General features: G+C 37.9%; 1 protein-coding gene across 1 annotated transcript; it reads left to right on the top strand.

Moving 5' to 3' along the window:
• The first annotated feature begins 22 nt into the window (after window positions 1-22).
• LOC102802821 (AP-5 complex subunit zeta-1-like) lies at window positions 23-17,762 on the top strand. Its single transcript, XM_085502562.1, has 17 exons — window positions 23-75; window positions 2,385-2,577; window positions 2,843-2,990; window positions 3,203-3,306; window positions 3,562-3,841; window positions 5,852-5,889; window positions 6,500-6,662; window positions 7,330-7,508; window positions 11,736-11,819; window positions 12,707-12,921; window positions 13,394-13,480; window positions 13,836-13,958; window positions 14,504-14,636; window positions 15,029-15,106; window positions 15,611-15,709; window positions 16,755-16,909; window positions 17,133-17,762. Exons 1-17 carry the CDS (start codon window positions 32-34, stop codon window positions 17,257-17,259), a joined length of 2,250 nt encoding a protein of 749 aa, XP_085358688.1. The 5' UTR covers window positions 23-31; the 3' UTR covers window positions 17,260-17,762.
• Window positions 17,763-17,770: the final 8 nt, after the last annotated feature.

The raw sequence follows: 17,770 nt of genomic DNA, 5'->3' as shown, positions 1-17,770 counted from the left end.
GAGAAAAGCAATTACCAGCAAACTAATCAAAATGGCGGGACCTTCTGCAATCGAAAATCTATTTGATCAACTCAGGTTTGTTATATTGGATTTGATTCCTTTTTTTACCTAAGACACGCGAGAATATTCAGCTTTGATTGACACAACAAAGACGGTGAATGTTTTTGTAGTTCTCAGTGAAAACTATCATTGAATTCGCCCGTGTACGTTCTTGCTAAAAAATAATAGGCCCCGAGAGCTGGCAGCACATAAATTTAGTACCCCCTAGAGCAGACATATTGAAGAAGAAAAAACACCCCTATTGCAGACATCCTACTCCTATTGCGAGCATTCTCTGTCGTTTTTTTTTTTCACTCAAGTGGGGTGTAATCAACAGTAGTAGTGGTGTATGGGAGTGGTAGTTGCAAGAGAAGGCTTACAGCGGGTGCAGCAACCCTGTGAGTTTGTTCCTGGGGGCCTATTGCAGACATTAGAATTTTAAATTTGTTAAATCTACTTGCCTCCCGCGCGGGCCTGCTTTATAAAGTGAAAAACCACCCCTTTTCCCGCTAAATTTGGAACGCACATGGGGTAGTAACGGCATATAGAGTGATCCCCCCGGGTATGTGCCCTGGGCGTAAATGCAATTACGTAACCGTGATGCAATGTGCCCTCCAGTGATAATGTTTTATTGTTGGGGGCGGGGCTTTCTTTAAAATGAAATTTTAACAGCTATGCTTTATTGTAAATCCAGTGTATACCGGTAGTATATAAGTATTTAACTTATAAGACCACAACAACAGTTTTAAGTTTGGTAAAATTGTTGCTGCAAAGTTATACATGTAGTATATTAAATGATAGTTATTTCTGATACATTTGGTGTCATTAAATTTGCTATTTTCAGACATTAGGATTTTTATAGACACAGAAGAGCTATGGTTCCTCCCATAAATTTGCGTAACACAGACATGCAAAAAAAAATCAACAAAAGCAGAATATTTTCTTGTATCACACCATCATTGCAATTTGCACATACAAAAAAAGTCAGGAGAGACAACAGTAACATTCAATGTCCAGAACTGTCGCCTGGCACAAAAAAAAACATGTTCTATTAGGCCAGGAAAAAAAAATTCTCTGTTTCTCGTTTCATGAAAATTTGAGACAAGTGCGAGTACAAGCGCATTTTTGAATGCTTTAGAAGGAAAAAAACGACTGAGGCGCATAGTTCAAAATGATGCGTGCGGAAACGAGAAACAGATTTTTATTCCTCAGCCTTACCAGTGATATTGAGTTAACATACCTAATGTAAATAGATAACATGGAATGAACAGATTTAGGTTGACATAATCTTTCATTGTCTTGTCCTATTTACCAATACAGCTGTATTTTATATTTGAATAGGTCAGTAAATGATGAAGATTTCAAAATTTATCTAACAAAGGTTCATCACACTCTAGAATCCAATGACAAAGGACAAGGTCACCTCACCTCACTCAGGCATCTATATTCATTGATATTTTGTACCAAATTTGAAAGACGGTAAGTGATATCTAGAAACAGAAAGGATCTATGTGATTTTTGATGTTCCTGTGATAACCATTCAGACTGGGCTTCTGCTAACCAGGTGAATTCCCGGTTCCCGAATTGATAGTGTTTGCGCGTTCATTGTTTGTGCTGCTTGCACATATCACGTGACCTGGGAGCAACAAACCGAAAGGTAGGACAGATTTGAACGTTCTGAACGTGCAGAATCGCAGTGTACCGAACATCACTGTTTCCAACTCGCAACATAAAAGTTCTCCTGAAATAAAACTACCATCATCTTAAAACTAACTCGTACTAGCTTCTGAAAAGTTGCACACTATTCTGCCTAAGCAAGAATAATGAGCAAGCTAATTATTTTTGGCTATAGCATAATATTTTCATATTTTTTGCGGATATTTTTGTCACAAATGTGAAACACACACGTGCCATCTCTATTTCAGTCCATTTTCTTTGAAAAATCATCTTTTTTTTAACTGGAAATCCACGTTTCTTAGCTGTCTTAAATAGTTTTTCTAGCTGCCCTCGTTTGTACCCACCCACCCACACTTGCTCCGCTATCTTTTTGAAATATGCCACTGACACTGTTCTTTTGACTTTTTATATTTTTGTCCTACCCTCACCCGTTGCTGGGTAGGTTACGTATGTGCAAATAGAATTACATCGCGTATGTCGGTAATTCAGGAATCCCCTATTTGCAAGTCTTTCAATGCCTGCATGTGTGGAGAGGTGTGAAACTAGTATAGTGATACATGTCTTCTGTGTATTTTCATTACACCTATTTCTCCTCAAATGTGTTTTGCATTTGGATATTTCAGATTCTAGAACTAAGGTTAACATTTACAATATTTTATTGTTGACAGATTACCCAAGGAATTGGTGACACGACTTAAAAGATTGCTAATAGAGCCAAACCAGGGTAGTGGAAGGATTCGAATAGCATGTAATACCGTACTGTGTGAATATTGTCCAACAGAATCACTTGTTATTGATAGTATGAATACATTACCAGATGACAAACAAATACCGTATATATTGCCTGTAGTGAATAATCAGGTAGAGTTCCGATATTCCATTTATTATTGTTACAATATATTACCATATTTTGTCTATTAATTAGGAGCACCCATTAACCAAAACAATGCAGCATTGTATGCTGGATCATTAAAAGTTTTTGATTATAAATACATATCTGTCATTTACGTAAGCACATGTGCTATATATAAGGCAAATACAGTATTCATAATTGCAATTCATCATCAAAATTATGAGTAAAATGTTTGTTTACATTGTGTCAGATGTTATCCATGTTGTTTTTCAGGGAAGAAACATTGGCCAGTTAGAGAAGTTATTTATCCCGCAGCTAGTTCGGTGGATTTCGACCGTTGGTTTTGATTATGAAATACAAACTAGATCGCTGTCTTGTCTTGCTAATGCAGTGATGTTGCATCAAAGCATACTAGATAAAGGTAAGTGATTTGATATGATATCCAGGCAATATATATGTGTACAATTTACTAGGCAGAGAAATGTAAGACCAACTGACTGACTAAATAGTTGTACGTATTTATTGAATAGTTAATATTAAATATAAAAATCGCAACCCAATACTTTCTAGTTTATTATTACCAAATTTGTCAGATTTGGCTTTATTGTTGTCTGTATGTTAATTGTCGAGCAGAACAAATGCACATTGTGAGTTCACAGCTAGCTGACTGGTTACGAAATGCTTCCGTACATCAAGCACAAAATCCATTCTCAAGAAAAGTTTTCAAAGGAGAAGAGGTATTTATCATCATCATTTCATATCAATTATTCAAATTTGACATACCTGCGACACTGACTCTCCTATCAAATACATTCAACAGGCATTTTCCAGCTTAGTCCAAGTCTGCAACATTCACATTTCATCCAAACTGATTGCTTCTTTCAGCGTAGTACTAATTACTCTTACATGTTTATGCACTAGTTACCAGGACAGTACAATTCCTTCATGCTTTATCCCATGTTACTTAAAATAAATACCGGTAATTATTTCAGGGTAGCTTGGTGACTGACATAGACGGCACGGCGTCACGTGATATCTTCACCATACTCAGTATCGGACATTATTACAGTGGAGATCAGCTTTTGAATATTCATAGTTTTTCCATGCTTAAAAGTTGGTTGATTTCCAGTCATCCTAGTGCTATACCTCTTGATAAAGCCAGCCTGGAGACCTCAGAATCCTATAGCAGTGGATTCAGCACGAGAGCTAGAGGTGTATTGAAAGAGAAATCATGCGAATATTGTCTTAGAATCATTGATCAATGTGAGAGAAGTAAGAAATAATTTTTTCACTCCAGTCTTATATTCTCGGGGGGGCGGAGCTACATAACGTTCTATGTTGCTAAGACGCATAGTAATGTAATTCTTTGGGTTCTGCACAAGCTGCTGTACATGATACGCCAGTTGAAGAGCAAAAAAACTAAAGTCAATAAAAAACAGCACAAACTCAACTTTGAAGTAATTCTGAACAAACAAATTTATATATGTTTAACATATATGGGTAATCTAGTTAAACTGTTGAGGAAATTTTCAACAACTATCACAAAGTAGCGTTTTCTGGGAGTTTTCGGCCTTTGTTTTCCCTGGTTGCCAGGCGATTAAAATGCCCAGATGATGATGCCCCCAAGAATGGTTATACGATTATTATTATTTTTCATCTGATTTGTTTGCTGTTGACAAAGATGATTCAGCAGTGATGTCCCATAGTTTCCAACTTCTTTCCCCAATGTTTAATTAAAAATACAATATATTGGCATTTCTGTCCTTTGGATTTATTCATTTCGAAAAGATATGTGACACCAATCTACACATGGTATTTGTGTGTGAGAGAGTACTGTGTTAACAGTCACTCATTCATGCACATTCAAATCATGTACTTTTTAATCACGCATAGCATACTGTGGGGTTGGTGATTTGCAATCTGATTAAAATTTGATGTAGTGTATGGGCTTTAATTATTTTGGCTATAAACTTATTTTAATTTTATTTTTTATTACTTTTTTTTATTAATGCCTTTTAATTTTACTTTGATTTTGATTTTGTGACTTTTTTTAATTCCGCCCTACATACATCTGATCTGACGCCTATGTAAGTCCCGTTCAAATCTCACGTAAGTAGCAGCCAATCACAGCTCCCCTTTTATACAGGCTGTAGATTGCTTACTTTTCAGTGTAGCGATACTTGAATAAACCATTAATAGAAAATTGCTAGTATATTATTATTAACAAAAGAGATTCCACAGCATTTTACAATTTTTGTCATTACATTGAATATTTTTTTTCACTTCCAACAAATGTGTACACTTCGTGATACATCTTCGCCAGCCAAGGTTCGTTTCTTTAGTCATCGCTTCAATTTTACATCAAACACTGAGCATAATTATCTAGAATGGAAGCAAAAAAATAAGTAAGTCGTAATGATTAGAACACTGTAAACAGCTATAGTAAACAATGCAAACTGAGTTTAAATTGTATACAGTCACCGGCCCACGGCATCGGCACAAAAAAATATTTCCTGATCAATTGCGATGTGTTTCAAATAAAAAATATTTTATTCCAGTCCAAATCAGCTCAATTACTTTAATAAAGAGTTATTGTATAATGTACAAAATGTTGATACATTTTGATGAATATTTACAGCTATTTACAGGTCATCAACAAAAATCACCGGTCTCCAGGGCAAGCGACTGGAAAAAGACACCGGTGTTCGGTCGAACCAGTGGAAACAAAATCGTCATTCCCAGAATAACTACGCAAAATAACGATCTAACCATTCGAGCCACAATATAAACATAGAAAATGACTTTCGTTGCATTTGACAATGATAAACTTACCGAAAAGCCGTGTTTTTCTCGGTCGCTAACGTCCGTATAATCCACCATTTTATTTGAGTGTATTTTCCACCTGACTCTGCCCGGTGACGTGATCATGTGTGCTATAGAAGGAGGTCTGTGATTCGTTGACTAAAATCGTCGATAGTGGGTCTCATTGAAATCTCGTTACATAGGCATCGAGTCAGATGTATGTAGGGCAGAATTAAAAAAAATCACAAAATCAAAATCAAAGTAAAATTAAAAGGCATTAATAACAAAAGGAATAAAAAATAAAATTAAAATAAGTTTATAGCCAAAATAATTAAAGCCCGTACACTACATCAGATTTTAATCAGATTGGGTGATTTGTATCTATCTATAAATATAGTGCTTGTGACATTTTGATATGTGTACATGTAATATTATATACAATTGTACTATAATAATAATCCATTATTTGTGTTTTATCAGAGCCAATGAAGGCACAGGATGGACATTTACAGCACGCTGTAAGTATATTTCCTAATGCTATTCTCAGTAATTATTATGATAATGTGAGTGATAACAAAATAGGCGAAAAAATGGGAAATCAGGTATTTAAAATGTCAAATAATGACCATGCTCACATGGAGGCGAGTTGAACCGGAAATCGACAAATCTCACAGAATCAGTGACATAACTAATGTTTCTGTAAATTGCTCACGTAATCTTTATTGTTATTTTATGTGAGAACATACCAGTTTACAGTTCAACTCACGCACAGGAGAAACTAGATGAGAATGGAACAATATTGGTCATACTGTATATATAATAAGGGAGCTAATACATTGTATATATTAAATTTTGTATTTTATCCAATCCTGGTCAAAACCAGGTGCTTTTCTGATGGTTTTCTTAGTTATCTATGGAATGTGACCACAAGTTGATTTAATTCTCTTTAAACACATCAAACAATGAATCTGAATAAAATATTTAAACTGGCCGTTGCATAATGGTGACATTTGTCAGTTTTATGAAACAATGGCTGTTATGAAAGTGCAAAAGAAAACTAATGTTTTAAGTAGATTGGTCAAATATAATTTCATATCCTTGCATACTTGTGTATTTTTGATTTTACAGTGTTTAGTAGAAGTTCTCTCTATATTAGATATCCTATGTCAGCAAGATAACACACTCATTGCAAGATTATTTCCGACAATAAAACGAGTTTATTTACAAATTGCTGACAACATGGACTATCCCAGGGTGCATCTGGCTCTTATTCAGTTTTTTCTTAACCACGGTGAGTCTCTATGGGTGATACGAATACATGCACATAGTATGATATACTTAGATACTGTTTGATTGGTTGACAGTAACCACGGTGAGTCTCCATGGGTGATATGAATACATGCAAATAGTATGATATACTTAGATACTGTTTGATTGGTTGACAGTAACCACGGTGAGTCTCCATGGGTGATATGAATACATGCAAATAGTATGATATACTTAGATACTGTTTGATTGGTTGACTGTCAGGGGAGAGACTATGCATGGGCTTATATCAAGAATAGGTGTGTCTATGGTCAAAATAATTTGCATTTTAAAGTATTCTTGAATGTAAATATTCTACATCTGACACTGTAATCCCATAAGTTACAGCATGCCGTAATTTTGCAGTATTGCACTGGGTATTTTCATCCTACCATATTAGGAAACGTGAATTACAAATACATGTATGGAGCGCATAAACATCCTCTAATGAAAAAATAAAAAAAAACATGGCTGCCCCCCGGGTTTGACCAGACTCCACACAAAGACGTTTGCTAAATATGTTCTAAACGTTTTGGATTTCGGCATTCTCATGATGTATCCTTGGGAGAAAAAGATTTACGCATCAGTCGATACTTCCTCTGTACTGTCTTTGCAGTACCTCGTAAAAACGTCATATTATTTTCATATTACAGGTGACACTGTGATGTATGATCCACAGCAAGCCTACGAGACGTTCTTTACTAAGTTACTCAGCTTACACTATCTCGAAGAATCTGCTGCTTTCGATATCATAATGTTTCTTCAAGATAATCTTGCTGTTCTTTCTTTACAAACTAATATTATAGAGAAGTATTTCCCAAATTTACTGAGGGTTAGTGATTTCATCGTTATAGTCTATAGGGGTAGATAATTTGTTGTTTGTGATTTCTGGTATCATGGTCTAATTTAAAAGCACCACTGCCATGTGACTCGTATCAAACATGACGCTGTGGTTGATTTTAAAATCTTGGGGATGTTGTACACCGATTAATTTTCACTGCCAGACATTTCCGCGACTTCAGGACTTCATGGCATTCATAAAGACAATATTTCACTAGCACTCAGTGTCGTAGAACACAACATTTCTATTATTAGCTCAGCTCTAGGCTTGTCAAGCGGAGCTAATCATATTACTGAATTCACTACGTTCAATTACCCACCAAAGACTCCGGTCTGTCAAAATGACTATTTTGAACTGTAGGCATTAATCAGCCATTCTGCCAGTGACGGAGAGATAGAATCTAGGTCAGGGGAAGCCCCATGACCTCAAGATTCTTTTACCCCTTACGTCACGAACCCACGTGACCGAGGCCACCTGTCAGCGTCACAGGTAGCCGTCCATCACTCTTAATTTCTCTCCGCCTCTAGTGGAGATGAAATCTAGCGAGCTCTGCTGGATCGCCTGCCTTTTTTCCTGTCCGGATTTATGGCTTGGGTTGTTGCCGCTGCTCGGCATCCAACATTGTAGCTGGTAGGATAAGTTTTCCTTGTCATTTTTACCCTCGTGTCGTTTTCCCCTTTGTGTGTAGTATTTTTCACAGTAAAAAAATCAAAATCCGGCGCCACTACGTAACCAGTTGGTTTTCATGGCGGCACCTTTTACAACTGTAATTCGTTTCCCTCATGCATGTCGTCTTTTATTTTCAATGTATTTAGCAATATATAGATGTAATGACAGCACCAGGGCTCGCTGCCGTTTTCTTTCCGGTCTCCTCGTGTTTCGAGTCGACCGTGCAGTGGTTATATTCAGAATTTACCAGCATAGAACCCGCATCCGAGATACTTTGTCGTAGCTACGTGCGGGTTTCGGGGTTTTTGCATAAAAGCGTGTTTTTTCACTGGAGTTCTGAGGCCTGAGATTTTCTTTCAGAGCCATCAAAAAGCGCTGAGACTGACCGCGTCACAGCAAGGTCCAGTAAACAGATCGGTTAAAGGGAGTTGCGTGTTTGACATGAGTGGAAAGTCCTCACGCTCGGCTACCGGTACTTCATGTACCGGGACGTCGAGTAAGGGGCCCGACGGCGGAGGTACCGATATTTTTCTCGGTCTCCCCCGCTGATCGGAGGGCATCCTCACAGTCTGTTTTTTCAGGCGGTGTTTTACCCGATTTTACCGGCTGCAGCGAGGCTGTGCCCCTGGAAGCTTTCCTCCTATGGGGCCCGTTGCGGGTCTCTTTGTGGACCCTTCCTAGCACGGCGCCGGGTTTGCCTCTGAGTTGAGGGCTTTGGTCGAAGGACTGTCGGGGCAATTGTGTCTACCTGTAGTACCCTGGCCGAGAGAGCCAGGCGACACTAGGGGGTGTTGCATGCTAGATGTACCGCAACTACCGAACACATTATAGCCACATATCCCTGTCGTACACAGATTGCGCCGGTTTGGAGACGGTGGATGACCGATCCCTGGACCTTTCCAGGTGGTGACATCCGTTTACGAGATACCGCTGAAATCTCCATTTCCCTCCTTCAGTGTCCCCCCTGTTGGGCACTGCCAGGGGACTCCTGCAAGGCGGAAGCAATCAGACAGGAAGTAGCAGTGTGCTGGGTAAAGACACCATACACAGGGTACATCAGCCGGAACTAAGGCCAGGCTTCTACCCAAATGTGTTCGTAGTACCAAATCTACAAGTGGCAGGCATCCAGTTTTGGACCTCGACAGACTGAATCAGTACGTGCTCCTCGATCGGTTCCACATGGAGATACCATTCAGGGTTCTTCTCTCCATCCACCGTTTTGACGGGCTAGCCCCGCTGGACTTAAGCGGGGCCTACCTGCACGTACCGATGCACCCAGTGAGTTGCCATCCCCTTTGAATCGCCCAGCTGGGCCAAGTATTCTAATTTCGGGTGCCCCCCATTCGGGTTAGGCACAGCGCCCTACATGTTCACCAGAGTGATGAAACAGGTAGTGCTGCTGCTTCACCAGATGTCGGTACACCTCAATCCATACCCAGACTTCCGGTTACCGACAACCCGGGCAAGGGGTAATAGCCAAACGCGTCAGGCTAACACTGGATTTACTCCACCAGTTGGGCTCATTAGTAAATCGACAAGTCCCACCTCGACCCAACGTACAGTTGGTGTCCCTGGGCATGGAGTTTTGACACAGAGGTAAGCTTGGCTTAGCTATTTCAAGCGTATTGCTTAGCGCTAAGCAGCATAGCCGAATGCCTAGTCAGCGTTCCCTCGGTGTCCCTCTGTGAACTAATACGGATCATCGAAATGATGACCTCGGTTCGAAGGGTCGTTTTCCAAGCCGCACTACGCAGCCGCCTGGTATAACGCTTGTTATAATGCCGAGCTCTCCTATGGGAACTAGATAGGCAGGTTTCGATCTCTGACCAAGTGAAGGAAGTCCTGCCCTGGTGGTCGTAACTGGCCAACCTCGGACAGGGGAGCCCCTTGGGCCCGCTCGCCGCAGGTATGACTCTGGTAACAGATACCGCCCCCTAGGGTTGGGGAGCGCATCTATTGGGCCAACAAGCCCAAGGATATGGCCCCGCATTAGTTTCGGGACTACCATATCAACCGGCTCGAACTGAGAGCAGTGTACTTAGCACTACCACGCTTTCTACCCGTAGTTCGAGACCACAGAGTCCTGCTCTGAGGAGCAGTCTGGCGACGCCCTTTCAGGGCGGCTCCGTCTCCAGAACACGGAGTAGCTGATACCCCAGTGGGTAGCCTCTAGGCTGTTTCGGCCGTGGGACGGTCCAAGGTTGGACCGTTTTGCCGCACCCCGGAACGCAAAGCTCCGGACGTACGTAACACTCCTGCTGACTCCAGGAGCCTGGGCCAGGGTCGCTTTGCTAGCCCCGTGGACCCACTTCGTTGTGTACGCCTAAATTTGTGTAGTTTTCTTGATTTATTCTGCAGATATCGGTAAAATGTAGGTAAGGCTTTGGCGAAATTCGAAGGAGCAACTAATATTCTTCAACCTGGTATTTTTTTTAGATTTTATTTTTTATTTTTTTCGTCTGTTTTTTCGAGTTTAAAAAATGTGAGCTGGCTGGAGCCTTCATCCCTTGTCTATTTCTTACACTAGATACCAGCCGATACCCCCCCCCCCCCCCCCCGCCCCCCGCTCATAGAGACTGCGTATTACAGTTGATTAATAGTTCCTGGGCTCCCTGTGGTCATGGGGCTTCCCCTGACCTGGATTCTATCTCTCCGTCACCGGCAGAATCGCTGATTAATGCCTACGGAATCTATGGTGGGTATGAACTATGTGAATAGGCGGGTTCGGAGAACCCTCGTCTAATTGTCTATCATCCCTGTCAACTTTTTATGTATTCAACTACTTCTCGAAAACAACAAGTCTGATTGTTTTGATACTTAGTGTATATTTATTTCATGATGATATCTTTAATTCTCTAATTTTGATTGATATTTTTGTCTTGGTAGAAAGTGATATTTTTGACTTCTTGTTGAAAAATGCAAGTTGCTTTGATATTATACATATTATACTTATGATATCTTTAATTCTCTAATTTTGGTGAATATTTTTGTAATTTTTGGTAAAAAGTGATATTTTCGACTTCTTGTTGAAAACCGCAAGTCCAATTGCTTTGATATTACATATATAAGTACTACATGTGGACCTCTCTCAGATTTGTTCATTTTGTAATGATTTCTTTAATTCTCTAATTTTGGTGAATATTTTTGTAATTTTTGGTAAAAAGTGATATTTTCGACTTCTTGTTGAAAACCGCAAGTCCAATTGCTTTGATATTACATATATAGGTACCTCAGGTGGACCTCTCTCAGATTTGTTTATTTCATGATGTTATCTTTAATTCTGCAATTAAAATGTGCCTTGCTAACAGGAGAGCTATCTCAGCCAGGAGGCTGCTTGTTAATAAAATCTCCTAATCATGACAAATGCATTCCTGGTCAGTTATGCGCTACAAATAGCAAAGTTTGGTTTAGAGTCCGCTAAACCATATCTTTAGCATACTCATTATAGTGTAATAATTAAAGTAATTTTTGATTGAAATAAGTACATGTATAGCTATATGTTTTTTTGTTTATGTAATTATTGTTACCGGTATGCTGATAACTTTTCAGATTCTAGCGTGGAATTCAAGAACTTTTCTGTCTGATTTTGTTGATATTCTACCTTCAATGGTTTCAGCTACAACAGCCATAGAGGTGAATAAACTTTTTTATTTTTATAATTGTTAACAGAATACACAATTACTACGTCCATGGTACTGGATCATGGCATGTGCCAACATTTTGTAATCTTTCATGTTTGGAGAGAGATTACAGCAGTTGCGTTCACATTAGTCGGAACCCACCATCGGGACCCACTCAGCTCGTGTCGAAAATCACTCCCTCATTCTTTGATCTGTTGGTTAACCAAAGCATGGTGGATGATACATATATGATGATAATAATAATTATTTTATAGAAATCATATCCCTTTCCTGTTATGATATTTAGCATGAGTCAACATGCACATCAATGGTTTTTCATGTTGATGTGACATTGCAAAAAAAACTAATAACGGTTGGCATTCATTTCATTCCAACCATATATAGCTGCACTTCCCGCCATCATCATGTCATACTAGTATATGCATGTTCTCTGAAATTCACCACTGAGGGTGTGATTTCGTTTCATGTTGAGCTTTCAGGCAGCAACTCTTGGCATGTGCTGAGTTTTGGTCCTGACCAAGATTTTCGGCATGTGTCGCCCTTATTCTGATCATTCACACACACACACATGTACCAATATAGTCCCAACTTTTGCCATATCCCAAGATCATCTATCATTGATGTCCATCATCTTTCAATCATCATCAATCATTCTTGCATCCAAGATAATTCAAGTGATTTTTTAATTTTGTGTGATATGTGCAATGCAGATTATAATTTGAAATTGTTCAGATTGCTAAGTGTTCATTTACACTGTATTACATTTTTTTTCTCTTTTTTGAACATAGCGATTATCTCGCTCACTTTTGTTCACATAACCATACCTTTTCAAGTGTTACCACACCACACCCATATTCAGATTGATTTTTTCGTCTGTAGGTGTTTCATACATTGGTTGATTTGCCGTGTATGTCAGCAGCATTAGAAGTCATGTGCAAAGCTGAACGATTTGAATCTACTGCACCCAGCAGGACTGGAGGTGATATCGCGGTTATACCCGGTAGTTCATTGGAAGCCTATCTCACGCCAAGACATAGGCCCTTATTTCACTTCCTAACACGAATGGAAGGTGGTCATGGTGATACCATTGACAGGTAAGTTTGTAGCGTATCTCATGATGATTCTTGTCTGGTTGGTCAGTTTACAACATCAGACATTTGACAAAACAGGATATATTTACTAATAGAATAACAAATAGGGGTTGGCCAATACCTTTGGGAGGGGGGGGGGGTGTATGCCATAGATTCAATGGGTAGGCTAAAATTCGCCAACTAATGGTGCACAGTTGCGTGTGTGACCAGGTCTGGTTGACGTTAAATTTCCATGATGCAATCATCTGTTCCCTTGCTTCACTTTGTACATAACATATCGCTACCGAAAGCCTTCATGGATACCTGAGATGAATGAGAAAAAAACTGTGCCAAACAAATAAGTGACATGCAAGGTAGAAAACACTCTCCTGGCACACAAATATTATTTTTTAAATGAAAAGTTTGGTGTTGCTTGCTTGATTGAAAATATTTGCCCTTTGTACAGTTAATTGAATTGAGTATTATTATTTGACAGGTTGAGTACATTGCATCAATTGTTAGATGATATGAAACAGCATCCTAGAGTGACAGTGTGTTCACAAGGTGTGCCAGTCCTACTCAAGTTAGTATATACTTGTATAATATCTTTTTCCTTAGACCAATTACATACATACAAACGGCATGGTTTACAGGTGCCCACCACTTGGCTTTGCAATCCAACCCAAAATGGCTGATTGGTGGCCGTTTTAGTGTTAAAAATATTCTAAAATTCTTTTTACCATTTCAAAATTTTGCTCACATTTATTACATGCTTATAATCATCAGCAGATTTTATTACTTATTTATTTTACAATTGAATCAAATCAGACCTGAATTAAATTTAGTAGTACAGACATTATCCCTGTTGAATTCTGACCATTTTTGGATAAACTACAGTTGTTGGGCTGTCATGGTAACGCAATGTATTGTTTGTTCAGTTTGTATTTCCAGACATTATTGCAGTATGCAGACATTGACTTAGTGTGTAAACTAGTGCCAGTGATCATTGAGAGGTCTGGACAGATATACGGGTTGCCTTTCTACCAACAGTCTATCAGAAGGTATGTAAATAATATTATGACATCCATATGTAAATTTGACTTATTTTGTTCAGAAAAAATGAATTTTGTTTTACCAAATTATAAATTCTGTAACTTTAGTAAAGATGTTTTTTCAAGATAACTATATCAATGTGTGGTTTTCTGTTATGAGAATGACACATCAGTGAATTAGCACAACTACTGGTAGTTACATCACAGCTAATCTCTGTGTGATAGTGTGGGAGTCATATTGACTTAAAGAGTAGAGTAATATTTGGCTGCATGTGTAAGATCACCATTGCACTGCACCACTCAAGCAACATCTGACCACCAACACAAATCAAGTTCTGATCACATAGTATCAGTAGCCAATCAGAACTTGTGTAACTGCTCTCAAAGTGACAGAGCCTGTTTACTAAGATGCACTCTAATTGGTTGAAAAATCCCTCCAGATGAGAACTGTCTGAACATGATATCATCAGTAGTAGAGGTGTGTTCTAGTTTGTGATTCATCATTCTTCCATTGATAGTTCTATTTGATTTTTCTCTAAATTGTTTTATTTCAGAGTGCTGGCTGATAATATATTGGCGATGTTTAAACTGTATCCAAGTCTAATTATTCTGTTAAGATCTGATATCATAGATTTTATCTGTGTACTCAGAAACGTTAATGACAGGGAGGATTTCTTTATTCATCTGGTAGGTTTGAAATCAGAACACTGTTGTCGTAAACTGTGCATATACGTTTGTGTGCGGCCTGTTTACATATAGTTTTCATAGAGCTGCTAAGGACAGAACACATTTATAGACAAGCTAGTAAATACTTACAGTTAGTAAAACCAAATTATGTATTGGGTTTGGTCTTAGTTATGACTATGTGCTATGCTTGATCGATAACATTTATTTCAACGTTTCATCTTAAAAATAAAGCTTCGTCAAGAACTTGTGATATTCCTAATGAATGGTCTTACATGGCATGGCATTATTTTTAAGATATTTGAGAACAATTTTTCCATGGATAGATGGCCAACAAAGCACCATCTATATAGCTAACAATTACTCAAAATTAAAGGAATACTGATCTATTTTAGGTATGGTTGATTGGTGAATATTGTTCTAGTGTCTATGATGAAAGGTGTACGCCTGAAATTATATCTAAATACTATGAGGTAAATACTCCCGCATCCACCAATGCATCCTTCCACTCCAGTTTTTTTATTGCAATCTACTGGAATGACAAAAACTGTAATAAATGTCTTTTCTAGGCAGACAGGAGATATTCTAATATATACTAGTATAGGCCATCTCACTGTGACCAGCATGCAAATGTGTGATATCAAATATGCCAATGTGTGATATCAAATGTCACTTACTGATCAGCACAGGCTTGTAATCTGCTGTGATAACATTGCCCATACATGTTTTCGTTAGATACGCGAACATTAATATGAACGACTCTTTTATATTATCTTTGGGTGCGAACGATCATTTTTTTTACAAACCCATCCATGTGCATGCTTGCATGCATGCAAGATACAAATGTGAGATTCCCGGTCCCCTCATCATCATAAAACTAAGGCCTTTGTATGGCACCTGTGTTTGATTATTCATGGAATCTAGAACAAAAATAATCTTTGTTTATATCAATTGTGTTAATTTGTGTATTTAACTAGGCATTAGAAACCTTGAGTTATGAGATATCAGCAGACACCAGTGATACTGTCCATTATACTGTCAGATTGTTAACTGTACTTATGTCAGCAATGGCTAAGGTAATACACGTATATTACAACTCTTTTCATGTCGAATTACTTCAAACAAGCAAGCTGGCAAGATTTTGTTGTTAATTAATATGCATGGTATAAACTCAGAATTTAATTTCCTGCCTACTGTTAACAATTTTATTTGCACTGTAAGGATGATTCAGTAAAAGTAACATCTGGTGAATATACTATTTTCCCTTTATTTTATATCCAACTCTTCAACAATCAGTGGGAATAAAATCCATACAATACATGCCCATTTTTATAGATTCAGTATCTTAGAAGGTCATCTCTATCAAGCAAGATTCTCTGTTCATCAATCAAGGATGGAACACAATATTCAGAGTTTCTTTGTGTAAAGCCCTTCCTCCTGAATTGACTATTTGTACTACTTGTGTTTAAGTGCACCTGAAGCAACATTCAAAACAGCAATGCATGACAGGATCTATTGTGGTTAAGGGAATTAATATTAAAAATTGTTGATAAACGGTACAATCTGTATATTCGATCAATATACTTGGAAAAGATTCAAATTGGCAGACAAAATAAAACAGACTACAAAAGCTCATTTCGTTCAATCAAATATTTTGGTGACAACCACATGTAATAGCACTCTCTTGTTTTCATTCGAACTGGACCGATCACATTCAAACACGTACATCATGGATCTCGGTCTAATATGGACCGATTTCGTTGGGATCTTGATACATCAGTTTGTTTTTCTTATCGGATTCAAAATGATTGACTGGTGGCCTTTTTGTTTTAATGAATTTTTTTTTAGAGCTTTGCTCAATCATACTCAAACAGTACATTAAAATTTTCGTCACATGTGTTTATGTATAGTGATCATTTTAGTGCAAAAAACAAACATTTCTGCCATTTTGGTACCAGACCTTAGTTACACATGTTTTTCAAATCCGATTCAAAATGGCCGATTGGTTTTGCCTTGACCAATCAATCTTCACACATGCATAGTGAGATTTGTTTCATGTTTTATTTACTTTGAATGATTGACTGTTTCATATCAATGAGTTGTTTTTAAATCCGTTTACAGCTTGCATCTCGATGTCAAGATCTCATCAGTAGAGTGTTACTGTGTCTCAGTAAGATATCACAACAACAACAAAAGTATAACAGATCAGAAGAGAAAGACAAACTAGCTCTGATTAGCCGAGCTAACGAACTGGTTAATTTATTGAAGTTGCCTAAGTAAGTATGCATACCAGCTTTTAGTGTATTTGTAAAACATACTTACTTTGAGATGAGATTTTGTTATTTTTATAATAGTTAATATATACAAAGTGATTGGTGATCAGAAAATGGCATTTTTAGGACTGTGTACATATGATTGATATTCAAACATTGGTAGCACCCTTGTTGTGGGTCAGTTTGTTTTAGTTTTAATTAAAAGGAATTTTTTCTTTGTTTACAGCATTGCCTCGTCTATTCTCAGTCCTGCAGCAGATATTGACAGTGGTAAATGGCACACCGATCACAACACTTCAGTTCCAATGCTACTGCGGACAACTACTAATATCATACAACAATTTAATTTATAATAGCCAATCACCATTTGCTACACTTTCTCGCCCTAATTTTTGAACTAACAGACCAGATTTGAGTCAATATCTATTTTTGTCCCATCTTTCATAAAGAAAGTGCAGACTATAAACAGGACTACTGGCATTTCGTGAGGAAAAAGGGAACTGAAAAGTTAAACCCCCTAATAGCCATACTATTTTGTCAAAATATTAGTCTGTTTCTCATAAAAATTGTTTCAAACTTTCATTTATGGAAACCGTTATAATCAGATTAATTTTCACGGTGTGAGATTGAAAGCCGTTTTGTCTCCAATTTTCACATGACATCCTCTGTAATAAAGATATTCTGTAAATCTTCAGTAAGACGGCCATATTTCACTATTTTATTATATGGGGAATTCATGAAACCAGGCTTTATAATAATTTTTCTTTGCAAATTCAAATTTTGTATATTTAACAAACTGTATATATTATTACTGTATATAATTGAAAAAAAATAAAGTTATGTGTGTATGCTGTAATGGCCATG

Source organism: Saccoglossus kowalevskii, chromosome 8 (assembly GCF_978046115.1).
Source record: "Saccoglossus kowalevskii chromosome 8, keSacKowa6.1, whole genome shotgun sequence".
NCBI lineage: Eukaryota > Metazoa > Hemichordata > Enteropneusta > Harrimaniidae > Saccoglossus > Saccoglossus kowalevskii.
This window is presented reverse-complemented; position numbering and strand designations above follow the sequence as displayed.